Here is a 26,376-nt window from a genome sequence, read left to right on the forward strand (position 1 = left end):
TTTTTGAGGAACCTCCACACTGTTTTCCAGAGCGGCTGCACCAGTTTACATTCCCACCAACAGTGTAGGAGCATGCCCGTCTCTCCACACCTTCACCAGCATCTACAGTCTCTTGATTTGTTCATTTTAGCCACTCTGACTGGCGCGAGGTGGTATCTCAGTTTGGTTTTGATTTGTATTTCCCTGATGATGCATAACACTGAGCATCGTTTCATGTGCCTGCTGGCCATCTAGATATCCTCTTTGGAGAAGTGTCTGTTCATGTCTTCTACCCATTTTGTCACTGGATTATTTGTTTTTCAGGTGTGGAGTTTGGTGAGTTCCTTATAGATTTTGGATACTAGCCCTTTATCTGATGTCATTTGCAGCTATCTTTTCCCATTTCGTTGGGTGCCTATTAGTTTTCTTGATTGTTTTCTTTGCAGTGCAGAAGCTTTTTATCTTGATGAGGTCCTAAGAGTTCAGTTTTGCTTTCATTTCCCTTGCCTTTGGGGATGCGTCGAGTAGGAAATTGCTGTGATTGAGGTCAAGGAGGTTGTTTGCTACATTGTTCTCAAGGGTTTTGATGATTTCCTGTCTCACATTCAGGTCCTTCAGCCATTTTGAGTTTATTTTTGTGTATGGTATAAGAAAGTGGTCTAGTTTCATTCTTCTGCACGTTGCTGTCCAGTTCTCCTAGCACCACTTGCTAAAGAGGCAGTCTTGTTTCCATTGGATACTCTTTTCTCTTTGTCAAAAATTAATTGGCCGTACATTTGTGGGCCCAGTTCTGGGTTCTCTACTCTATTCCATTGGTCTGTGTGTCAGTTTTTGTGCTACTTCATTACTTCTTTAAGTGAACTTCCTCCAGATAGACTTGCCAGATTAAGAGGTAAACATGTTTTGTGACTTGTTCGATGTAGTCACATTGCCCTCTAGAAGTTTCCTGATTTATTTTTTTACCAGCAGTATTTGAGTGTACCTGTCCTCTCTGTAGGCCACCTAGTGCCAAGCATTAGTAACAAAGTATTTATACTCCGTAACAAAGTATTTATTCTTCGTGGTGGTTCATGGATATTTGTTACTGTGTTCTCTGATTTTATGTGTTGGAAACATTTTTATATCTTTTAAGAATGTAGCCAGTGTTGGAATGACTTGGTGGCTCAGTCAGATAAGTATCCAACTCTTGGTTTCAGCTCAGGTCATGATCTCACAGTTTGTGAATTTGAGTTCCATGTCAGGCTCTGCACTGACAGCATGCATCCTGCTTGGGTTTCTCTCCCTCTATATCTGCCCCTCCCCTGCTCGCGCGCTCTCTCTCGCTCTCTCTCTCTCTCTCTCAATAAGTAAACTTTAAAAATATAAAGAATGTTCCCAGTGTAGCAAAGAAGGGAATGATTTGATTTTCCTGCCTTAGGTTATTAGTGAGATAGAACATTTTTACATTTGATTACTAGTTATTTGTATTTCCTTTTTTTTTTTTTTTTTAATTTTTTTAAGAGAGGGAGGGAGACTAAGCATGACCAGGGGAGAGGCAGAGAGAGGAGACACAGAATCCAAAGCAGGCTCCATGCTCTGAGCTGTCAGCACAGAGCCTGATATGGGGCTTGAACTCACGAACTGCAAGATCATGACCTGAGCCAATCGGATACTTAACCAACTGAGCCACCCAGACGTCCCTATTTGTATTTTACTTATAAATTGTAGGCTCTTGATATGTATTCAGCTAAACGAGAAAAGGCAGAACATCCTAGTTAACCTGTCCAGTCTTAAGGTAAATACATAGGGAACATCTACTAATCTTTTTTGAAATGCTGAAAATTAGTAATTACCTGAATATGAGATCGGGGTTCCTAAGAACTTATCCCCCAGAAAAGAATCTTTTTTTCTTTTCTCTTCTTTTCTTTTTTTAAAGATCTTATAAAGTCTGCTGTTCTGGAGTCTTTTCTCAGTTCTTTTGAGTCACTAAGTATTATTTGAGAACGATATATTAATCATTTAGTTCAATTCTAATTTTAGATTCTGGGTTTTATAAAAAAATTTTTTTGACATTATTAATTTTTGAGGGAGAGAGTGCGAGTGGGGCGGGAGGGAGATAGAGAGGGAGACACAGAATCTGAAGCAGGCTCCAGGCTCTGAGCGGTCAGCACAGAGCCTGATGCGGAGCTCGAACACAGGTGCCCCTGGGTTGTTTTTTTGTTTGTTTGTCTTTTTATGTTTTTTATTTTATTTTTGAGAGACAGATAGAGACAGCACAAGCAGGGGAGGGTCAGAGAGAGAGGGAGATGCAAAATCCGAAGCAAGCTCCAGGCTCTGAGCTAGCTGCCAGGACAGAGCCCCATGCGGGGCTCAAACCACAAGTGTGAGATCATGACCTGAGCCGAAGCCGGATGCCTGAGCCACCCAGGCACCCCTTGTTTTTTTAAAAAAAATAAAGAAATTTAGCAATTTCAGTGATGATTCTGAGGTTCTAATCACACAGAATGTTAGATCACTTTTTTTTAAAGTTTGTTTATTTGTTTTGAGAGAGCATGTGAGTGGGGGAGAGGCAGAGAAAGAAGGAGCAGAGAATCTGAAATAGGCTCTGTGCTGACAGCAGAAAGCCACACGTAGGGCTCAAACTCATGAACCATAAGATCATGACCTAAGCTGAAGTCAGACGCTTAACCGGGTGAGCCACCCAGGTACCTCTTGGATAACATTTTTAATAAAATAAGTATTCATATTCAGTTACAGGACCAACAAAAGAATTGACTATTGCTATTGTAATTTTATGCCAAAAGGTACTTGTGGCTTAGGATAAACTTTCCCACAGTGACATTATTCTCAAATCCCAAGTGGTATACCTTAAGCGAGTTCACTGGCAGTTAAAATGATGTACTCTAGCTGCACTTAGGTAACTCAGTGGGTTAAGTGTTCCCCTGTTCTGATTTCAGCTCAGGTCATGATCTTTCGGTTATGAGATAAACCCTATTTCAGACTCTACACTAGGCATGGAGTCTGCTTAAGGTTAATCCATTCTTTCTCTTTCCCTCCCTCCCCCCCTCTCTGTCTCTCTCTCTCTCTCTCTCTCTCTCTCTCTCTCTCTCTCTCTCTCTCTTTCGCGCACACGCGCACACACACACAAATATTTTTTTTAAAACGATGTGCTCTGGAAAATTGCTAGATGACCTAAATTCGCCATATCATTAGGGAACTACAGCATATAAGGAGCTTGAAAAAAATAGAACGGTACAGATGGAAAGGGTAATGTCTTGAAATCATTATTCCTTTCCTTTCTTCTCTCTCTGTCTCTATATATTGCATACATACAGAAAAGAGCATAGGTCATAAGCATTACTGTTCAGTGAATAATCACAAATTGTATATACCTGTTGTCTCAGTTTGGGCTGCTGTTGCAAAAACCATAGACTTGGTGTTTATGCACAGTAGGAATTTGTTGTTCTGAAGGCTGGAAAGTCCAAGATCAAGGTGCCCGCCAATTCATTTCCCTGTGAAGGCCCCTTTCTTGGTTTGCAGATGGCTATCTTCTTGGTGTATCCTCACATAGTGGAGAAAAAGATGATCTCTGTCTCTCATCTCTTTGAATAATAATTCCATTCATGAAGGCTCCACCTTCATTACCCAGTTACTTCCCAAAGGTGCCACATCCAGATCATCAGATTGGGGATTAGGGCTTCAATATATAAATTGTAAGTAGGGGGGAGGTTCACAAACATTATGTTCCTAACACCTGTAACCACCACCCAGGTCAATAAACAAAATGTTGTGTTATATGTAGAAGTCCCTCTTGCCTCTCCTGCTTTTCCTTTCCACCCCTACTAGAGGTAGTCACTGTTGTAAGTTCTAATACTGAAGAGTCCTTTGACTTGGTTTTGAGACTTATAGATATGGAATCACACAGAATGTATTCTTCTATCTGACTTTTTTTTGTTTAGTATTATTTTTAAAATTCATCTTCTGTACAGCTCGGTTGACTTTCATTGTTATACAGTCTTTTAGTATAAGTGTATATCACAGGGCCTCTGGATGGCCCAGTCTTTTTTTTTTTTTTAATGTTTTATTTATTTTTGATACAGAGAGAGACAGAGCATGAGAGGGGGAGGGGCAGAGAGAGAAGGAGACACAGAAACGGAAGCAGGCTCCAGGCTCTGAGCTAGCTGTCAGCACAGAACCTGACGCGGGGCTCGAACCCACAAACGTGAGATCTGACCTGAGCTGAAGTCAGTTGCTTAACCAACTGAGCCACCCAGGCGCCCCTGGCTCAGTCATTTAAGCGTCTGACTCTTGATCTCAACTCAGGTCTTGATCTCAGGATCATTAGTTCAAGCCCCATGCTGGGCTCTTTGCTGGGCATGAAGCCTACTTAAAAAGAGAGAGTATATTATAGTTTATTCATTAGTTTCACTGTTAAAGGACATGTCAGTTTGGACGGGGCTCTTTTTCAAAATCAATTCTCTTGGTGAATAGGTACACTCATTTCTCTTAATATAAACCCATGAGTAGACTTGCTAGATTTTGTGTGTTATCTCTAATCCATGACACAGTAGTTTAAATTTTCATTGATTGGGGCACCTGGGTATCTCAGTTAAGTGTCTGACTTTGGCTCAAGTCATGATCTCATGGTGTGTGGGTTCAAGCCCTACGTCAGGCTCTGTGCTGACAGCTCAGAATGGGGCCTGCTTCAGATTCTGTGTCTCCCTCTCTCTCTGCCCTTCCCCTGCTTGCACTCTGTCTCCCTTTCTCAAAAATAATAAATAATAATAATAATAAGCTTTCATTGATTGCTGCCTAGGTATAATCATTCAATAGCTGTTGATCCCCCACTATTTTTATAGGTCTCCCATTGCATAAGTATTGGGGGTATAGTCATTAATTAGTGACTATATTATTAATTAAGACTTTATTATTTTATAATTTAAATGTATAAAACTAACTTAATAAATTAAGTATAAGTGGATGGTTGTCTATTTCATTCACATCCCTAAAAGTTCATTCATTCAAGATTAATCAGATTGCTTTTGGGCCATATGTTTGCTGGGAAAATTAGTGTTCTCTAATTTTCGATTATATGGTCATTGGGAACCAGAGCTTTGGGCAAAAATAGGGGCACAGTAAGGAGGATGAGTGTGGCAGTGGTGTGCATGGTTAGAGGAGGCTAGCTGGAGGCAGATGCTCTCTGAGAGGCTGTGAGGTGGGGGTGGGATCTGTAGACCAGGGTGTGGCAGACAGGGAGGAAGGAAATAACTGAATGGCTTTGTTCTGACAAAAGTATTGTGTCTATGAAAACTTTTTTTTTAATTGAGGTGTAATCTACATGCTATAAAATCATCCCTTTTAAAGTATACAACTTAGAAGTTTTTAGTATATTCACAAGGTTATGCAACAGTAACCCCTATGTAATTTCTGAACATTTTTATTTATTTCAAAAAGAAACCGTGTATCCATTAGCAATCACTCTGCCCTACCCAACACTCTCCTTAACCCAACACTCTCCCCTACCCAACACTCCCCCTTACCCAACACTCTAAATGTCCTTGAGTCTACTTCCTGTCTTAATGCATTTGCCAACTCAAGATGTTTCATATAGATAGGATCATACACTTTTTTGACTGTTTTCTTTCACCTAGCATCATGTTTTCAACATTCATCCATGTTGCTGTATGAATTAGTACTTCATCTCTTTTTATGGTTAAGTATATTCCATAGTATGAATATAACACATTTTCTTTTTCTGTTAATTAGTTGACATTGGGTTGTTTCCACTTTTGGCTACACACATACATGTGTATGTGTGTATTTGTTATAATGCTACTATGAACATTCATGTACACACTTTTGTGTGGACATATGTTTTCAGTTCTCTTGGTTATGTATCTAGGCGTGGAAATGCTAAAGCTTTTGTTTGTTTTTTTCAGGAGCTTTCTCCAAATGGATAGCTCATTAGAGCCCATATTAGAGTGGTGTAGTATTGAAAGCATGCAATACTCAGAGTTCCAGTGACCAGGTTTCATTTCTATTTTGGACGTTCATGTTGCCATTTTGAATTCTCCTTTGTGCTGGGTGCTTTGTTTGTGTGTGTGTGTGTGTGTTTGTTTGTTTGTTTTACTGGATGTCTCCGGGTACTTGCTGCCCTGGATCTGGATCTCTTTTTATTATTTGGGTTTTGGGCATATCCAGGATTTGCAGTTGACACTTCAGGAGCTTTCTTCTTTTCATTCCTTATATTCCTTCATCTCCTGCTACTATTAAATAGCACATTTATTGTTTTTACCTGTGCATTTAATAATGCTTATGTTGTCTAGTTCCTGAGGTATTTATTTTAACATTACAGGGTAAAGGTCTCCTTTTATTTTCTTTGGCCTGATTCTTGTAATGTGAATCTACAGCAATACAGGATGTTTTGGGTTCCCTGCAGACTAGAGGAGCTCCAGCTCAGAGACATGTTTATGTTTGTTCCTATCAAGGTTCCAGTTTCAGGAGATCTTTTTAAGATCAGGAAACATTATATTGGCCACCTTGCCTAGAAAAATGCTTCTTGTGGCTCTTCTAGGTGCTTAAATGATGGGGCTCTCCATTATTGGCATTTGCTTAGGTATTTTAAAGATCTTACCAGAGCCTTGAGAAATATGGAATAAAAGACTAAACTGCTAAACCAGACAAAATGGCTGAATAATGACTGGCAAAGGGTATGTACAATAAAGCAAATGCCACCAAATGTAATTGGACTGCTCTAGATTGAAAGGTTCGTGAAGGCAGGGAGTGTTTCTTTTCTTCTTTTCACCTTCTTTTCTTTTCACTACCCAAATGGTTTAGAGCTATACCTGGCAACATATGATGTGCTAAATAAATATTTGTTAACTAGATTAATAAATATTGAATAGTTTCTGACTCCATATTCCTGCTTGATAAGCCCTTAGCGATCTTTTTAGTTTTTGCATAATGTAGAAGGCTCATCTCCTTCCTATCTGCACAACCTCTTGACTTGCCAGATTCTGGTACTTCTATTAGGTTTCTGCCCTATAATCTTTTTTTTCTGCCATATAATCTTTTATAACAAATAGTAATATGCTCTTTTTTGTTTTTGCCAGAGGTAGCCACATCTTGTTTGTTATCGCTTCCAAACTCCTGTCTGATTCTTGTCCTCATACTCTGGGGAGTAGTGAAAGGAGTAACTTGGAAAGTGCAAAGTAGATTATCAAGAGCCTTGCATTTAATCTTTCATTTGAGAGCATGGGGGAGCCACAAGAATGAAACAAAATAAATATGACACTATAGGGAAACTTGCCTTGTGGTAGTATATAGTCTTGACTAGAGGGGAGAAACTGCAGATCTTGGACAGCAGTTGAGATATGAAGAGGTGATGGCTTGCACTAAGGGCTGACAGCAGCTATGTAAGGGAAAAGTCTGGTTTGAAAAACAGTTTGCACAAAGAATCTCTAATATCTGTTAACACTGAATATTGGACAGAAAGGCAAAAAAGAGGGCAGATTTAAAGGGCCACTCAGGTTAGAAGAATGGTAGTACCTTAAACAGAAATAAAGTATGTGGAAAAGGAAGGCATTTGGGAGGGAGGGATGAAGATTATTGTTTTACATATATTGAGTGTGAGGTGACATCAGAACCTTATAACACTGGAGCTTAGCAGAAAAATCCTGAGGTTTTTCCGTTGCCATTTTTGTTCTACTACTTAACTAGTTTATTCTACAGCTTTCCCTTTATTTCATAGTCTGATACTTTTTGAGCAAAATAAAAAACAAGAAAAAAATTCTTTCCCAATTTTTCTTTTTTCTTTTTTCTGAAAAGTTTTAATGTTAATTTTTGAGAGAAAGAGAGAGAGACAGAGCACAAGCATGGGAGGGACATAGAGAGAGGGAGACACAGGATCCAAAGCAGGCTCCAGGCTCTGAGCTGTCAGCACAGAGCCTGATGTGGGGCTCGAACTCACGAACTGCGAGATCATGACCTGAGCTGAAGTCTGATGCTTAACCAACTGAGCCACCCAGGCACCTCCCCCGCTCCCACTTTTTTATGTTTATTTATTTTGAGAGAGAAAGAGTGTGTGTGCAAGCAGGGATGGGACAGAGATTGAGAGAGAATCCCAAGCAGGCTCCATGTTCAGCACAGAGTCCAACATGGGGCTCAATCTCACAACTGAATTGAAATCAAGAGTCAGACACTTAACCAGCTGAGCCACCCAGGAGCCCCTCCTTTTCCCAGTTTTTCTTATAAAAAGAAATTTTCCTTTTTTTCTTTCTTTTTTTTTTAAATTTTCTTTTAACGTTTATTCATTTTTGAGAGAAAGAGCATGAACAAGGGAGAGGCAGAGAGAGGGAGACACAGAATCTGAATCAGGATCTGGGCTCCGAGCTATCAGCACAGAGTCCGATGTGGGACTTGAACCCATGAACTGTGAGGTCATCACTTGAGCCAGAGTTGGATGTTCAACTGACTGAGTCACTTAGGTGCCACAAAAAGGAGAAATTTTCAATTATATGACCACTTTGTAATTTTGATAACCTTTGTTTATTTTTAAATGTTTATTTTGTGAGAGAGAGCTTTTATGAGCATGAGAGGGCCAGAGAAAGAGGAAGAGAGAATCCCAAGCAGGCTCCATGCTCAACTTGGAACCTTATGTGAGGTTTTATCCCACACCCATGAGTTCAAGACCTGAGCCAGAACCAAGAGTCAGACACCCAACCAACTGAGCCACTTAGGTACCCCAATTTTGATCTTCTTTAAACAGATATAAAGAATGCTTTTTATTTATTTATTTTTTAATGTTTATTCTTGAGAGAGAGAGAGAAAGAGAAAGAAAGATCAAGACCATGAGCGGAGGAGGGGCAGAGAGAGAGGGAGACACAGAATCTGAAGCAGGTTCTAGGCCCTGAGCTATCAGTACAGACTGGACTCGGAGCTCTAACTCAGGAACTGCAAGATCATGACCTGAGCTGAAGTTGAAGGCTTAATGGACTGAGCCACCAGGCGCCCTAGGATGCCTTTTAACACACTGGATTGTATACCTTAGCCCTGAGGGTGTTTAAAGGTATTCAAGGGTTAAGTTTGTGTTAGATTTTCAGACAGAGCATTCAGCTCTGATCAGGGAGAGTTTCTTGATGGCTGAGGGCTCTGCCTTTGTGGCACTGGGCAGCAACTCCAGCCGGGACATCATTAGAGACCTCTTAGCTTGGTGTTCTCTCAAACTCCTGGATTCCCTGAGATTTCTGCCCTGTGTGGAGATCATTCCCTCACTCTCAATGTGTACCTGCTGCAGTAGCAGCTATCATATTGCTCAGCAAATGTTGCTTCCTCAGTATAGACTAATTTGACTTGAGCATGTGAAAAGCCACCCTCGTTTTTGTTATGAACTGAAATGTGATAATTCTGTTATTTGCAAGTGAGAGTGAGTAGACCAAAAAATGATTAGGCACTTAATCATTGTCCCATTGGACCTTTTCTGACTCAGAGCTTCCATTCTTAGTCTTGTAGCAACTGTCAAGAGTAGCATTGGGTCTGTAGCACTTTTTTTTAAATTGTTATTTGTTTGTTTGTTTTATTAATCTCTCTGCCCAAACTCTATGGCTTAAACTCATAGCCCCAAGATCAAGAGTCACATATTCTTCCAGCTGAGCTATTCTGATTCTGTACCCTGGATCTATAGTTTTTTGCCTAAGAAAAAAAAAGAATGGTGGGTGGTTACCTTCCTAAAGTGGCAATTGAACATTGTGTGTTCAGAGGTCTGGCATTATGTTTTTTTCATCTTTTCAGGACATTGTTTCTGCAGAAAGTATGTCAGCAGGGTTTTCTGAAATGTCTGTGCAAGGACGTTGAAAGCAGAGACACTAATAGAGACAGGCTTCAAGAAGTTAAGGTTCTTGGGTGGGGGGTAGCAGTAGAAATAATGTCTTCAATGGGAGGCTGAAAAAATAGCTGCTGGCTCTTTGGGGGATACCTGGAGAATCCTCTAGCCTTTGTGGTGGGCTCAGGATGTGATCTGCAGTGTCGTAGGACTTGTGGGTCTCATATTCTCTCTTGGCTTTTGCTACCCCCTTCCAGCATGAGTTCTGTATACAGAAAAAGAAATGAGAAGTGTCTTGATTATGTTACTTAATAAAATAAGAAGCTTTACATTTACCACACTGATTTTAGAAACTCCCTTTTTCTTCCCCTACAATGACTCGATTTAGAGACCTAGACAGTGAAGCATGAGTAGATATTTAATTTAGGGTCCACTTTTCCCAGAGAAATGAACAGGGGAAGCTAGAGCAATAGTCATCTCAGGATATGAAAGAATGTTACATATAATGTTCTAGTATTCAGCACTGTGGGGAGAAAAAGGCCCTAAGTTGGGCACCTGGGTGGCTCAGTCGGTTAAGTGTCCAACATCGGCTCAGGTCATGATGTCACACTTCATGAATTCAAGCCCCACATCAGGCTTTGTGCTGACAGCTTAAAGTCTGGAGCCTGCTTCAGATTCTGTGTCTCCCTCTCTCTCTCTGCCCCTCTCCCGCTCACACTCTATCTCTTTCTTTCTCTCAAAAATGAATAAATGTTAAAAAGAAAAAAAGACCCTAACTGCAGTAGGCAGAGAGCTCCTCTTTTATCTGGGACTAAAACCTCTGATCTCATTCCTCAATTATTTTAGGGCTAACTGAGGAAATCCTTAGGAAGGAGCAATCTGTGTCTTGTTTCTGTATCTGTTCTACTTTATGAGTACTTGATTTCATTACAATGCAGTTGAAACCCACTGAAAAAATAAAATAAAAACGGAGGTTATAGAAACCTGAATTCTGAAGCAAATTCTGAGGATTATTAGTAAATTCTGTTTAAATGTGATCCTCTACTTCCACTAAGAATTGTTTGGAAATAAGTTATTAATTAATCAGGGAAATTGTTTAACCAGACTGAGTTCCTTATCAATACTGAATGAAATATTGCTTTAATATACATATAATTATAACAAACTGAAATTTTCAAAAATATTTGCATTTAGTGGTTCACAACTATTCAGTTATTCTAAGTACGAATAGCTAGATCTAGTTATTATTTCTTTTTAGCAATATGTTTGTGGTGAAGGAATTTGCTGAGTGCCCCATCCACTCAGCCTGGTCTCAACCTCTGCGATAGAACCTCACCTTCTCGCAAGGAAAGAAAAGACTTTTGGCTCTTTTGGTTATTTGCTCACTCGTGTATTTGTTTATATTTTCTGTCTTTGTTTTCAACTCAGATGACTCTCAGGAGAGTTTTTTGGATCCCTTGGCAAACAAGTCTTGGTTAAGTCTTCTGGGGAGCTAAGTTGTTGAATTATCTCTAAGACTGTGGATTACAGGTGTTCTTTCATAATGGCAAGTGACATTTTCTAGAACTGAAAATCTTACTTAAAAATACACCAAGACTGGGGGGCACCTGGGTGGCTCAGTCTGTGGAACGCCTGACTCTTGATTTCGTCTTGGGTCATGATCCCAGGGTCACGTGAGTGAGTCCCGTGTTGGGCTCCTCGTGGAACATGGAGCCTTTTTGAAATTCTCTTTCTCTCTCTCTCCCTCTGCCCCTGTTCCCCACCCATGCTCTCTCTCTCTCTCTCTAATTTGAAAAAAAAAGTGCACCAAAGATTATCAGGGAATGGGGGTGGAAGGGGTGGAATATGGTTTTAGCACCAGCCACTTTTGCAGTAATCAAGTTGCTGTATGTCAGGGCCTTTTTGAGAGTGTGTTGTGTTCCTAGAGGAGAGTTCATCTTGAGACTCTGACTTTGCTGAGCCTGGTGTATTGGGCTGAGTGAAACAAGCCAGCCATATTGCCTCAAAGAATAAAAATAAGGTTTAGCAAGATGCTGGTTGTGTCCTCTTAGGAAATGATAGATAAACTGGTCAGGTAGTGAAATATATTATTAGGAAGTGTTTTGGGAGGAAATTGTGCTTTCATCTAGACAAGAAAAGATAATCAAGAAGAAATAGCAACTGAGAGTGCAGTGTCTTTTAAAGTTTTTACTTTTATTTAAATAATCTCTGCATACAATGTGGGCTTCAGACTCAATGCCCCTGAGATCGAGTTGCATATCCTACTGACTGAGCCAGCCAGGCACCCCAATCTTGTCCCTCAACTTTATTTATTTATTTTTTAAATATTTTTGTAACATTTATTTATTTTTGAGAGAGAGAGAGAGACACAGAGTGTGGGGGGGGGGGGACAGTCAGAGAGAGAGAGGGAGACACAGAATCAGAAGCAGGCTCCAGGCTCTGAGCTGTCAGTACAGAGCCCGACATCGGGCTCGAACTCATGAACTGTGAGATCATGATCTGAACTGCAGTCCGCCGCCTAACCGACTAAGCCACCCAGCGCCCCTGTCCCTCAACTTTAAATTGGACCATGAAGTAGGATTCTGTTTCCAGTAGAGATCCCATCAGGGCCTCATCTCCTGACTACTCAGAGGGGCACTTAGACCCTGTTCTGTGAAAAGGCAGTCTGAAAGAGTGTACGGAGATAGTGGGACAGAGCTCCTACAGAGTTGTCACACAGCATTTTGTCTTTGGATTTCTACCTCTACTTACCTCCTTCCTCCCTCTCCTCCTCCTGTCTCATTTTGGTTTTAGCCTTTGGAAATACTGAGTTTTAGAAAATGTTTAAACTAGAGTATATCCTTGCACCAGAAAGAATGATCCTGTCTGCTTTGCAAAAGATTTTTATAAAAACTATACTTTAATACTAAGAAGAATGAAACATCTGTTTTAAACCTGTTGTATTCCTCTTGCTCTATTCTTTCTGCAGGACCATTTGATTGCTGGGTGGTTGAAACTGCTGGTAGCAGCTACTTACTACCAACTCTTTGTCCTAGGCCCTGTGCCTAAAGTAATTGTGGTGCTTTAAGAACATAAAGATCACTTGAGCAGTCTAGTTGGGGGGATTGGCAACGCAGACAGGGAGCAGGGTCTTTACGACAGTCTCTCTAAAAAATCTCAATGGGGCCATTGCCTGCAAATTTCTTTAGACTCTGCGTCTTTTCATCAGAAGCCACCTCTTGCTGTAGCAACTATTTTGAGATGGCTGACTCCTTGGAAGTTTAAAAACAAAGAAAAGCAATATGGCAAAATGAAAACTCGACTATTGGTTCTATGTATGTTGCTAACTAGCTTTGTAACCTTGGGCAGGCTACTCTATATCCCAGCCATTCTTTCTCACGTGGAAGTAAGTTTTATATATACCCTACATGTGAGGATTGAGCAAGGTGACCTTTGTGAAGAATGCCTTTGTAAACTGTAATTGCCTTATGAATTAAGATTACTATCTCTGATAAACAGTACCAGTTCTCAGCCACCATTAACCTGATTCTCCCATCCTGTGTTTGGAAGAAGCACAAATCTACAAAGAGGGATTGCTGATGTTTCAGTGTGAGTTGTGTTCACAAGGCTCACATACTTCTCCCTGCCTTTTGATCCTTCCATGTCTCTCTCCATGCTTTCACGGGATGACCAGTTCTGCCACGCAGCAGCCAGGCTGTCCGTACAGTGTGGCTGGGACTGCGCTTGTGTAGGAGATCTTCAGCACACGTGCTGAGCTGCTTCCTTACATGTGCTCTTGTACCTCCCCAGGACCTTAAGAATTCTTGGGGCTTCATTATGAGCCAGATGGACCATGTGGTAGATTCTTATTTAATTCTCTGACCCAAGTCCTTTTCACAGGTTGACAGTCACAAAATGATATTATGAATGAAGTGTCTGGGAGCAGCAGCTGAAAAGGGAAATGGAAATGTTTGTGTTGAGTTCAGCAGCCCTCAGACCCAGAGCATGCTCCTGTCTGGTGCCCCTGAGGTAGAGAATAAGGACTTGCTTTACTCTCCAGGAGTGCAGTTTTCTCTAGCTTCCTGAACCTTCACATTAAAACCCCTTGAGATTATACTTAGGAACATCTCTAGGTGACTTGGTCAAGGGAGGGCTTTGGGCTTGGAGAATTTTAGCAGGTTTTAATCTAATTTAAGCCCAGTCTAAAACTATTGAGAAAGGAGGTGTCTGGTTTTACTTTCAAATGTAAATTTTGAAATTTCCTCCTCTTTAAGAGCCTGACCTGATTAATAAGACTCATGGTTTTCATGGTACCTTTGCTTTAGTAGTTTAATAATTAAAACCCAATAATTCAAATGATGAATAAAAACCCTAATGTGTGAAGATGGTAGATAATAGACAATTAGAAGTAGACCACCAAAAAGTGATGAAATCATTTATTAGTGACATTACTTTTTTCTTATTAATATTTAACTCATTTATTAATCTAGCTCCCCACATTTGCTTTCCTAGGAGACACTGGCAGATCTTTATGCAATCTGGAGAAAGGCCTGGCAAGGATAGGAAGGGGTATAGTGTACGCCACACATGTGCCAGGTGTATTTGGGCAGCCTAAGTACGATAGCAGCTGGGGGATCAATGATAGATAAACCTGATTGCTCTCATTCAACTGACTTCTGTGTCTGTTTATTCTTATCAAAACAATTGACTGTTCTTCAGAGTGATATTAAAACCATTTCATATTCTTTAGCAGTGGTCTCCTCTGGCAGTTTTATGTCTAGCCATGTGCAGGTTGAAAAGAAAGAATCATCCTACCTGTAGGGGACTCTGAGGAATTGAAGTCATTGCCTTTGTAACACATGAGGTAAAGGCATCTTCTCAAAGTTGAGCTAATGAGTGCTCTTGGCAGGAGGAGTTTCCTGCCCCGGACAGAAAGTCATCCGTGATTCCTGGAGTGGTGTATTTGTTAGGCTAGAAGTATAAAGGCTCCTTGCCTTAGAAATTCCTGGATCTACTTACTGATGCCTTTAAGTGTTAAAATCAAATTTTGCAATCGACCGTATTCACAGTAGTGCCTTGTTCTGCAGCACCACTCAGTCTTCAAATGGCAACTCACACATTTTGCGGACTGGGTGTACCGATGTACACTATGACAGCAGTACCTCCCTCCAGAGCCATCGTGTGCTAAGCACTTCAGTCGTCCGGGGATGCTTGGATCCATTCAGTCTTTTGTTCATTCCCCAAAGGGCTTAAGTTCCTTTTCTGTACCAAGCACTGTACTTGGTACTGATAATAAAAGGCCAGCCAGCAAGATTTCACCTGGACACTCAGATCTGGCCTAGCAATTGACAACTAACACTAAGCGCTGTCGTGAAGATACAAGTTCTGATGTGTGGTGACCATTTCCTGTGAAATCTTTAGTCTTTTAGTAGATTGAAATGGGTTGTGAAATATTAACCTGTCAAGCAAATGAGGTGAAGTGAGTGGCATTTTGACCTTGTCTAGTCTCGCCTGATGATTCTAGTCCTTTTTTAGCACTTATGAGTTGAAATACATTTATTAAGCCCTCACTGTATTCTATGCTAATCTTTTGACATGTATTAATTTTCTTAATCTTCATAACCACCTTATGAAATAGGTACTGTTACCCCTACTTTACAAATGAGGAAACTAAAGCAAATGGAGATTACGGTCCTTATTTAAAGGTCATGTGGTGGAGGCAGGATTCAAATTTAGGGCACCTGACCCAGGGTCCATGTTCTTAAATGATGTAATACACTGCCTTTGGGTGTAAGGGTACCATCTTGACCAATCTCCTGTATGGGCAGAGCTTGGCAGAGTAATAGTTCCTTGACTCTCCATGACTGCAGAGTTCATCTCTTCCCTGGATTAGTTTCTGTGAGTAGATTGCTTGTCCCTAATACAGAACAGGAGTTAAATGCAGCAGGAGGTCCCTTATCTATAGCCCCACATGTGAATCTGGCTCTACCTTTCACCATCTGGATGACCTTGGCTCTGAGCATGTTTCCTTATCTGTAAAGTGGAGATAATGTTATTTTATGGGATCATTTAGGGGATTAAATAAAATAACATACTTAACAGTTTCTGGTTCTGAGTAAGTGCTTAATAAATGTTAGCCAATTTTTATTATCATCATTCTCTAACCTTGAGAACAAGCCAAGAAACAGTTTCTCAGAGACCAGATTCTAGGACCTTTGGTTTTGACAAGACAATAATTTTATTCTATGTATTTCTCTTGACTCTTTTGGTGTGAAAAGCAGAGAGGTAAAGCATTATTTGACAGATGTATGGATTCAAGCAAGAAACTGAGGTCCAATTGCAAAGAAATGCCTTGTAGAACTCAGAGCCCTGTCTGAGGAGACACAGAGGACCCTAGAGGGCGGAGAATGAACACAGCGCAGGGGCTAGTTCCAGAGTCGCATCCTCGGTTAGTTCACTTACCAGTGTGGGTGAGGGTCTCTTGTCAGTAGGCAGAGATTTTTTTCCCTCTACTCTTAACACATATCTGCTGGCTAGTGTTTATTAAAACTTAACGTTTTCTTGGGGCACCTGGGTGGCTCAGTCAGTTAAGCGTCCCACTTCACCTCAGATTATGATCTCATGATTCATGGGTTCGAGTCCCTCATTGGGCTCTGTGCTGACAACACAGAGCCTGGAGCCTGCTTTGGATTCTGTCCCCCTCTCTCTTTGCCCGTCCCCTGCTGACACTGTGTCTCTCTCAGTCTCTCAAAAATAAATAAACATTAAAAAAAACTTTTTCTTGATATGAAATAGAATTAGTGACTTTTCTAAAATGTAGAGGCAAAGGAACTCTGTAACTGCAGACTTACTGAGCCCCTTCCTCCACCCGTTCCTGTGCCAGACTTCCCCAAAGTGCTTATTTGCCAATGGTTGCTCCTCAGATCTCACAGCTAGCTCACTCCGTAGGCTCCAAGCCAGAGTGATGCTGCTGCCACCACTACCACCAGCACTTGTGCTGCCACCACCAGCCATTCAGGTTCCTGCCATAAGGATGTGACCTGCCGTGAAGCTTTAACCTTTCTCCTTTCTGCCTATCATTGGGGTTGTACCTCTTTCTCCTAGTACTTTTGCCATGTGGCCAGTGTTCCAAAGAAAGTTTTCAGGCACCAAAGAGCCCTACCACCTCTCCCAAGGAGATTTTTGAGTTAGCCATGGAAAAGAAGACAATTGAGAGGGCTCCTGTGCCTCTGTGCTGCAGAAGGAAGAGTTGCTTCTTGATAGTGTGCTAGCTCCAAGCCAGGTGGGGGAGACTTGCTGGGGCTCGTGTGAAAGTCCACTACATGACCTTTGGAGAAGTAGACTGGGCCTAACCTGCCCAAGGACAGCACCCTGACCCACAGGAGCCAAGGATGAAGATTGATCTCACCTTCTGCCACACCCTTTCCTTAAGCTTACGCTTGCTATGCCATACTGCCCCAAGTCTGTGGCTTAAAACAGCCATTTCCTTTTGTCAATGAATAGGTCACTCTTTATAAAATATTTCAGCTTGAGCACTGGAAAGGCTGTCTGTGCCTTTCTGTCTCTCTGTTTCTCTGAAGGTTGACGTTGATGGCTTCTGTCTTTGTCTTCACAGGGAACTCTAATGATCCATGACAAAGAAGTCATCCTTGAGTATATATCAGGCCCGGATTTTTGGTACTGTAAACGGGTAAGTGCCTGAAATTCTGTTTCTTAGAAGTAAGGATCCAGCGTCATAGCTCCTCCATGTCTTCAGGAGTGCTGCCTGGTAGTATGCATTGCTGAGGACTGAGCTCTTCTTCTTTAGTTCAGATGAATTGAGAGTCAGAGCAAGGTCAGCCATTATTCCTGCTTCTCAGCTGTCGTCTGTGGCCATAGAGGGTTCTGAGCCTGTTGGCCTGTTGGAGGCACATTCTCAAGGGACATAGGCCCTGCTTTTCTATTGGTGATGAACTGAAAGCAGTGCCTTGACTTACAACCTCTCCTTGGTTACCCTTCTTGGGGGTGGTTACAGAAGAATTCGTATTTGGAAAGGCTGGTTCTGTGGGAGGTATACATTTTTTGGATATTAAAGGGTTTCCAAGGATATAGAACTTTAGGTACTGTGGCATCTTACCTCTGTTAAACTCTTAATATTCTTCTCAAATGGCACATTTAAAGATTTTAGGCTATACTCTACTTAGAAGTCTAGCCAGATTGTAAATGAACATGAAAATAAAATTTGTCATTTTTCACTGCTGTTTGGTTTCAAAAATAATTACGAAAAATTTATAAAGTTTTAGGGTGTCTGGGTGGCTCAGTCAGTCAAGAAGCCAACTCTTGATTTTGGCTCAGATCACAATCTCACGGTTCATGAGTTTGAGCCTTACATTGGGCTCTTACGCTAACAGTGCAGAGCCTGCTTGGGATTCTCTCTCTCTCCTGCTCACAGAGCCCTCTTTCTCTCTCTCTCTCTCTCTCTCTCTCAAAATAAAGAAATAAACTTTTAAAAAAATTATACAGTTCCTGAACCATGATTCATTAAAAGTTCATTATAGAACTTGATAAAATTCAGTAAAAACTTTAGCTTGATGTTTTGTTCACCTCAGTGAAATATAATTTGGATAGCTGTGGTTGTCATTAATCAGAGTATCATATTTCATGATATACTACTTTACGGTGAAGTGGAATCATATAATATATGGTCTTTTGTGTCTGCCTGCCTTCATTCAGCATGTTGTCAAGGTTTATCCATGTTGTGGTGTGTATCAGTTCCTCATTCATTTCTAGGCTGAATATTATTCTAGGCTGAATAATATTATCTGGCTGTACCACATTTTGTTTATCCATTCATCAGTTTATGGACATTTGGGTTGTTTGCACATCTTGTGTATTATGAATAAGACTGCTATGAATATTCATTCATGTACAGGTTTTTGCTTGAACATGTTTTCTGTTCTTTTGGGTATATACCCAGGAATTGTCAGGTCATATGGTACTTTTATGTTTTAATTCTCTGAGGAATCTCCAAACTGTTTTCTATAGACAGCATCTGCATCTGAGAGTTCCGATTTCTGTACATCCTTGCCAACATTTGTAATTTTTAACCCCTTTTTAAGAAAAATTATTTTTAAATAATTTCTATACTCAAAGAGGGGCTGTAACAACCCCAAGATCCAAGAGTCAGGCAGTCTACCAACCCAGCCTGCCAGGCACCCCAACTCTTATTTGATAATAGCTATCCTAGTGGGTGTGAAATAGTATCTCATTATTTTAATTTGCATTTCTCTAGTGACTAATGATGTTGAGCATCTTTTTTATGTGCTTATTGACAGTTACATATCTTCTTTGGAGAAATGTTTATTCACATCGTTTGCCCATTTTTAATTGAGTCATCTTTGTTATTAAGTTGTAAGAGTTCTTTATACATTTTGGATGTAAATCCCTTATCGGATATGTAGTTTGCAAATATGTTCTCCCATCCTGTGTGTTGTCTTTGACTTTCTATTTTATTTATTTTTATTTATTTGTTTATATATGAGAGCACAAACAAGCACAAGCAGAGGAGAAGGTCAGAGGGAGAGAGAGAATCTCTCCACACTTAGTACAGAGCCAGAGGGCATGGCTTGATCATGGGCGTCCTGGGATCACAACCTAAGCTGAGATCAGGAGTTGAATACTCAACTGACTGAGCCACCCAGATGCCCTTGTCTTTCACTTTTTTGCATAAAAATTATTGTGATAAAGTCTAGTTCAGCTTTTGTTGCTTGTCCTTTGGTGTCATGAACCCATCAAATCCAAGGTGATAAAGACTTATCCCGTGTTTTCTTCTAAGAATTTTATGGTTTTGGTTTTTATATTTAGATGTTTGATCTATTTTGAGTTAATGTGTATTCATGCGGTTCAGTTTCATTCTTTGGCATGTGAGTATCCAGTTGTCCCAGCACCATTTGTTTAATCAGGGTTCTTTTCCCATTGAAGGTCTTGCACCCTTGTTGGAAATCAATTGACAGAGGTTTATAGGTTGATTTCTATCGACTCTTAGTTTTATTCTTTTGATCTATATTTTATCCTTATACTAGTACCATCCTGTTTTGATTATTGTAGCTCTGTCGTAAGTTTTGAAATTGATTAAGTATGTCCTTCAACTTTGTTTTTCTTTCTGCCTGCCTTTCTTTTCTTTTTTCTTTCTTTCCTCTCCTCCCCTCCCCTCCCCTCCCCTCCTCTCCTCTCCTCTCCTTTTCTTTTCTTTCTTAGAGACAGAGAGCATGCAAGCGGGGAAGGGGAAGTGGGGGTCGGTAGACAGAGGATCTGAAGCCGGCCCTGTGCCCGATGCAGCACTCGAACTCATGAACCATGAGATCATGACCTGGGCCAAAGCTAGACACTTAACTAATTGAGCCACTCAGGCGCCCCAACTTTGTTCTTTCGTAAACTTGTTTTGGCTAGGGATACCTGGGTGGCTCAGTCAGTTAAGCAGCTCAGGTCATGATCTCACATTTTGTGAGTTTGAGCCCTATGTCAGTCTCTACACTGGCAATGCAGAGCCTGCTGGAATTCTGTCTTCTCTCTCTGCCCCTCTCCTACTCACGATCTTACTCACTCTCTCTTTCTCTCTCAAATAAATAAACATTTTATTTTTTTTTTAAGTTTTATTTATTTTTGATAGAGAGAGAGAGACAGAGCATGAGAGGGGGAGGGGCAGAGAGAGAAGGAGACACAGAATCTGAAGCAGGCTCCAGGCTCTGAGCTAGTTGTCAGCACAGAGCCCGATGCGGGGCTCGAACCCACGAACGTGAGATCTGACCTGAGCCGAATCCAGAGGCTTAACCGACTGAGCCACCTAGGCGCCCCATAAATAAACATTTTAAAAAATAAGATTGTTTTGGCTCTTCAGGGTCTTTAGCAATTCCATATAAATTTGAAGAACAACTTTTCCATTTCTACAAAAAAAAAAAACTTTAGGATATTGATAGCATTTAACATTTTAATAGTGATTATCTCTACATTTTGAGATTATGGGTGATTCCCCCCCTCTTTTATATTTTCCCTATTGGCTACAATGCACACGTGTTGTTTCCTTTATAATCAGAGATGGAGGGAGCTAGCATTAAAGGGGCAAATTTTGAACTCTATTTTCTGTTAACTGGCAGAAAACAGATGTTGATATCTGATGTCAAAATTACACAGCGGTTGCCAAAACTATTGCTTGAAAGAGCAAAATGGCTTGGTTACATTGTCCCCTAAAATGACAAGCTGCTTGCTTAGCTGTTTCAGGAGTACTTTGTAATTTCTGCACTGTTTTGGAAGGGTTAAGGGATGAGCCCTGCATATGCAACCTTTGGCCTGATGTGGAATGCGCCAACTTTAAAAACAATTATTTATAGCAGTATGATTTATAATAGCCCAGAAGTGGAAACAACCAAATGTCCATAAGTGATGAATGGATAGACAAGATGTGGCTCAGCCACACAGTGGAATACTATTTGGCAGTCAAAAGGAATGAAGTACTGAAACATGTTACAACATGGATGAACTTTTGAAACACTATGCCAGACACAAAAGACCTTACAGTGCCCCGTTCCATGGGACTGGTAAGAATGGGGGCAATGAATATGTTCTAAAGTTAGATTGTAGTGATGGTTGCACTCCCTCATATACTGGAAATTACTGGACATTTGAAACAGGTGAAGGTTATGGCACTTAAAAAAAAACAAAACAAGGTGACAGGGTTGGAGTTGGGGGGCGGGGGGACAAAAAGCAACCAAGGTTAGGATTCTAACCTACCACTTAAAACTCTTCTGTAATGACAAGCAGCCTCCAGGGGCTCCTGGGTGGCTCAGTTGGTTAAGCGTCCCACTTCAGCTCAGGTCATGATCTTGTGGTTCATGGGTAGGGGCACATCAGGCTCTGCTGACAGCTAGCTCAGAGCCTGGAGCCTGTCTTCAGATTGTGTGTCTCCCTCTCTCTCTCACCCTCCCCTGCTCATGCTGTCTCTCTCTGCCTCTCAAAAATAAAAAAAAATAAGCAACCTCCAAATACCAGTGACTTAGGGGCGCCTGAGTGGCTCAGTCTATTAAGCATCTGGCCTCGGCTCAGGTCATGATATCATGGTTTGTGGGTTCAAGCCCTGCGTCAGGCTCTGTGCTGACAGCTAGCTCAGACCCTGGAGCCTGCTTCCGGTTCTGTGCCTCCCTCTCTTTCTGATCCTCTCCTGCTCACGCTGTCTCTCTGTGTCTCTCAAAAATAAATAGAAAACAGGGGCGCCTGGGTGGCTCAGTCGGTTGAGCGGCCGGCTTCGGCTCAGGTCAGATCTCACGTTTGTGGGTTCGAGCCCCGCGTCAGGCTCTGTGCAGACAGCTAGCTCAGAGCCTGGAGCCTGCTTCCGGTTCTGTGTCTCCCTCTCTCTCTGCCCCTCTCCCTCTCATGCTCTGTCTCTCTCTGTATCAAACATAAATAAAACATTAAAAATAAATAAATAAATAAATAAATAAATAGAAAACATTAAAAAAAAATACCAGTGACTTAAATTGATAAGCATATTCTTAATTTAAATTAGATGTTTGGAGCTATGGGTTATTTCCGTTCTGCCCCACAGCCTCTCATTCTGGGACACAGGTGTGTGGAACAGTCCCGATGTGGCACTGCTCTTCCCCTGCCTGAGGGAGAGAATGAGAGGCTCGTTCTCACAAAGTGATGGCTCTTAGAGCTTCTGCCAGACCCACTCACACTGTTGGCCAAAGCTGATAGTAGAGAGGGTAGAGGGGAGAAGGGAGTACACTCACCCTGCTGGGAGGTACCACAGTCACCTGACAGTAGACAGGGGCTATGGCACTCAAAGAGAAGTGAACAACAAAAATAATTGATTATAATGACTTTACCCAAGTTACTTACCCTCTCCAGGCCTCAGTTTCGTCTACTACAAAGTGAAAAGATACTAGTTGTCCAAATCATTTAAGGGACGATGTGTGAAACAGGCCTGGTACCTGGTGTGTGCTGTTTACTCATTAGCTTCTGCTTCTGTGCTTATTGTTCTCTCCGCCATCTGGCATTCCCTTACTTGCCCTACAAGGCCCTGCTCAAATAGCAGCCTTTTCTTCAGGGATCCTGGTCTTTGATTTCCTGCCATTCAGTTCTGTCCTCATACTACTTGGTGGAAGCTCATTGGCAAAAGTTCAGTGTCTTTGGGTTTGGGCCATGTGCTTGCCTTTTTATTCATGGGTTCAAACAAGAAGAACTACATTCACAGTACAAAGGGCCTTTCCCCTTGTTGGGCTAATGAATGTTCCTTTTCAACAAACTTAGAATAGCTGCCAGAGGCACTACTTCGGCATCTTCCTCCTTTTTTGTTGCCCCCTTTTTTTTAAATCCGTGTTTGACTAAAGGGAGTTGATAAATGAATTCTCAGTTCCAGCCAAGCCTGGTTGGAGCCGTCAAAAGCAGTTCAGGATGAAATGTTGGATACACACTGTGAATGGCAATGGCTTTGAGGCAGTAGTATCCTATAAAGCATTTAACAGTCCAGTTTTCTTTTTCTTTTTTTATGTTCATTATTTTTTGAGAGAGAGACAGCAAGCTGAGGAGGGGCAGAGAGGGAGGGATAGAGAAATACCAAGCAGGTCCTGTGCTGTCAGCACAGAGCCCGATGCAGTGCTTGAACTCACAAACTGTGTGAGATCAGGACTTGAGCCGAAACCAAGAGTCGGAGGCTTAACTGACTGAGCCACCCAGGCACCCCCAACAGTCCAGTTTTCTTAGTTAAATTTATTTTCTATAGAAGTTTTTGTTCTGGAAAAGCATTTGGGGCTTTTGCCTCAGAGCTAGGTGCCTTGTTAGAAGGCACCTCTCAAACAGCAGCTCACCAGATTTTGTCTATCCACTCTGGTGGGAGTGGGGAGGACGTCAGATTTGTTAGGCTTTATGGTGATCTGGGATATGGTTTGTTTCTTTCATGTTTGGCAAGTACTCTTGTGTTCAGTATACATAAGATATTTTTAAATGCCTTTGGTCAAATTGAAGTCTTTCCCTTTCCCATGCAGTGTAAGGCCAGCGTAGCTGGGTACCGATCTTCATGTTCACTCTGCAAGTGCCCAAGGGAAGGTGAGTGGTGGCAGAGATGGTGGTGGTGGCTTCTATTTTGTGTACTGAACAAAACAAATTTCATGTTCTCTTTGACTTTAAAGAGTGGTCATCCCTAAATACAAGTTGATTTGTAACACTCTTCAAAGTGCATTGTGATCTCTGAGTTCATGTGACCTGTTCATGAGTGACACTGGATCTCAGAGTTCCACCAGGGCAAGTGCTGGGTTTGCAGGATCCTCACACTGAGGGGGCTAAGTGAGCAGCTGACCAGAGGTCAGTAGTAGTGCTATTTAGAATACAATTAAGGTGTTGAGAAAGAGTCCACGTGGCATTAGTCCATGTGACCCTTACCCCCACTGCTTTGAAGTTATTGGGAATCATTTTTATTGAAATGGTGTTCTTTTTTACACTCTACCTAAACATTTCAGGATCTTCAACGGAAAAATATTTGTTAAGATAACAGTAAAAATATGAACAAGAGGAAATAAGGTTAAGAGTATATGTTGTTTTTTTTAGAGGGATAAACCTAATAGCCCCTGAACTTTAAAGTCAATTTCTCTAGAGAGCCTTTAAGTAGACAACTTTTAAGAGTGTTTCAAAGGCATCTGTAACAACAGTCCTATAGCAGTGACTGTTAAATGCCTGTTTCTGATATTACCTCTTCAGGAGAGCTAGTGCATAGCCATAAAATACAGTTCAGTGTACGGATCCTGGTAGCCTTCTGAAGAACCTATTTGTTCCAAATGTAGAACTTAGTATGCCTTCCAAGAGTTGCTTAGTTGGGATTTTGGGCTGTAGTGGAGATTCTACTCTCTACTGAGGACTGTGAAGCAAGTATTCTGAAAATCTTTAAGGAAGGCCCCACATACCAAACCAACCTGTGAGAAGGTGAGTAAATAACAGAGATTTTTAACTTGTATTACTTCAGGTTAGGCAAAATTGTGTTTTTCCCTTCAAGAAAGACTTCTTTCTCCGTATATTCTAACAAATGAGTGGATGGTTTATAAAAATCGTTGGGTACCATACCACTGAGAGTGCTGAGACAACTTTAACCTGGAAAGCACGTATTCACTAGTTGCCTGTCACTGCTATTAAGTAATCTCTACATTGTTCCCATAGAATATCTTTTTTGAGCCACGTGGCTTTCTATGAACTCTCGAAGAATGAATGAATTACAAAACTATGCTCCTAATTAGTTGGACTAATTGTCCTGCTATTGAAAGAGTTTTGAAGTGAATCAGTTATATTTTGAAGGGCATTTGCTCATTACAATTATCTGCATGTGAATGAGCCATATGCAGGTAGATTTGTTAACTTCCCTAGAGAAGAGGGGACCCACCTATGGTCATAGAGAGTTTGAAACAGCTGTCATAGTATCATAACACTGGAAGAAGCAAGGCCCCTAGACAAACGCTTAGGAAATCTGTTTCTACCAAACTTCTGGCAACGGTCATATCTTTGATAATTTTGTTGCCAAATATATTCTTATCATTGGTTTTAATATTCAGGCCTGGAGTCTCATGAAGGATTTCTTATATTTAAATGTTTGGAAAGTAATACAGAACTCATAAGGTGAAATTTTTTCAGTACTGGAGTGGTTTCTTTGAAGTATTTCATTTGACTCATTAGCCTTGCTTAACATCTGTTAGAGGGCTTTTTTGTAGGTATTTCTGAGAGAGTTAAAAGCATTCCAGTGCAGGTAAGGAGGAATCAACAGCAGTAGTGTTTTTTGGATGAAACCTGCTGGAGATTCTCTTTCTATTTCTGTTCCTCTAGTGACAGAGGCCAAGCAAGAATTAATAACCTATCCTCAGCCTCAGAAAACATCCATACCAGCACCGTCAGAAAAACCCAACCAGTCTCCAAGATCAGCTGATAAGGAATCTGAATCCAAAAAGCGGGAAGAAGGACAAGAACCACGCTCCGGACATCAAAAGAGAGAAGCAGAAAGATATCTGCCTCCTCGAAGGGAAGGGCTTACCTTCCGAAGAGACCGAGAGAAGGAGCCATGGTCTGGGGAGACACGCCAGGATGGGGAGAGCAAAAGTAAGTGGTTTGTCAGGAGGTGTACTAGATTTTGACCACCTCAGCTGGTAAATAGTCTGTTGTGTGGCTAGGCACCAGCTCTTTCCCACACCCTATTAAAACTGCTCAACCTTATGATAGAGGCTCTTGCTTTCTATAGGCCTTGCCATGCGAGTCAAAGGAATCTATATCCTCCAAATAGCAAGCTGCTATTCAAATGCGGCAAGGCATTATTTTAAATTTCTGGTTATTGGTGAAGAAATGGAAATGTTTGAAGTATATGTCCACGTTATTTTATAGAATCAGCCTTGTAACAGCAGAATGGCATCTGTGGTAAAAAATAAATAAATAAATAAATAAATAAATAAACGATCAAGGGCACCTGGGTGGCTCAGTCAGCTAAAATCCAACCTCAACTCAGGTCATAATCTCACAGTTCAGGAGTCAGAGCTTTCTGCTGTCAGCATAGAGCTCACTTCAGATCCTCTGTCCCCCTTTCTCTCTGCCTCTCCCCTGCTCATGTGTGTATGTGC

General features: G+C 41.2%; 1 protein-coding gene across 4 annotated transcripts in view; it reads left to right on the plus strand.

Annotated features, from left to right (window-relative positions):
• Window positions 1-26,376, plus strand: part of RBM6 (RNA binding motif protein 6) — a 99,391-nt gene that overhangs the window by 60,512 nt on the left and 12,503 nt on the right. For 3 of the 4 annotated variants that reach the window (XM_029918875.1, XM_029918874.1, XM_029918877.1), the window contains 3 exons: window positions 17,373-17,447; window positions 23,776-23,836; window positions 25,595-25,864. In XM_029918875.1, coding sequence (XP_029774735.1) covers window positions 17,373-17,447; window positions 23,776-23,836; window positions 25,595-25,864 — 406 coding nt within the window. Of the gene's footprint in view, window positions 1-16,038; window positions 16,206-17,372; window positions 17,448-23,775; window positions 23,837-25,594; window positions 25,865-26,376 lie in introns of all 4 variants that reach the window. The other variant, XM_029918876.1, reaches the window with a different exon arrangement.

The sequence above is a fragment of the Suricata suricatta genome, chromosome 12, assembly GCF_006229205.1.
Source record: "Suricata suricatta isolate VVHF042 chromosome 12, meerkat_22Aug2017_6uvM2_HiC, whole genome shotgun sequence".
In the NCBI taxonomy this organism is placed as follows: domain Eukaryota; kingdom Metazoa; phylum Chordata; class Mammalia; order Carnivora; family Herpestidae; genus Suricata; species Suricata suricatta.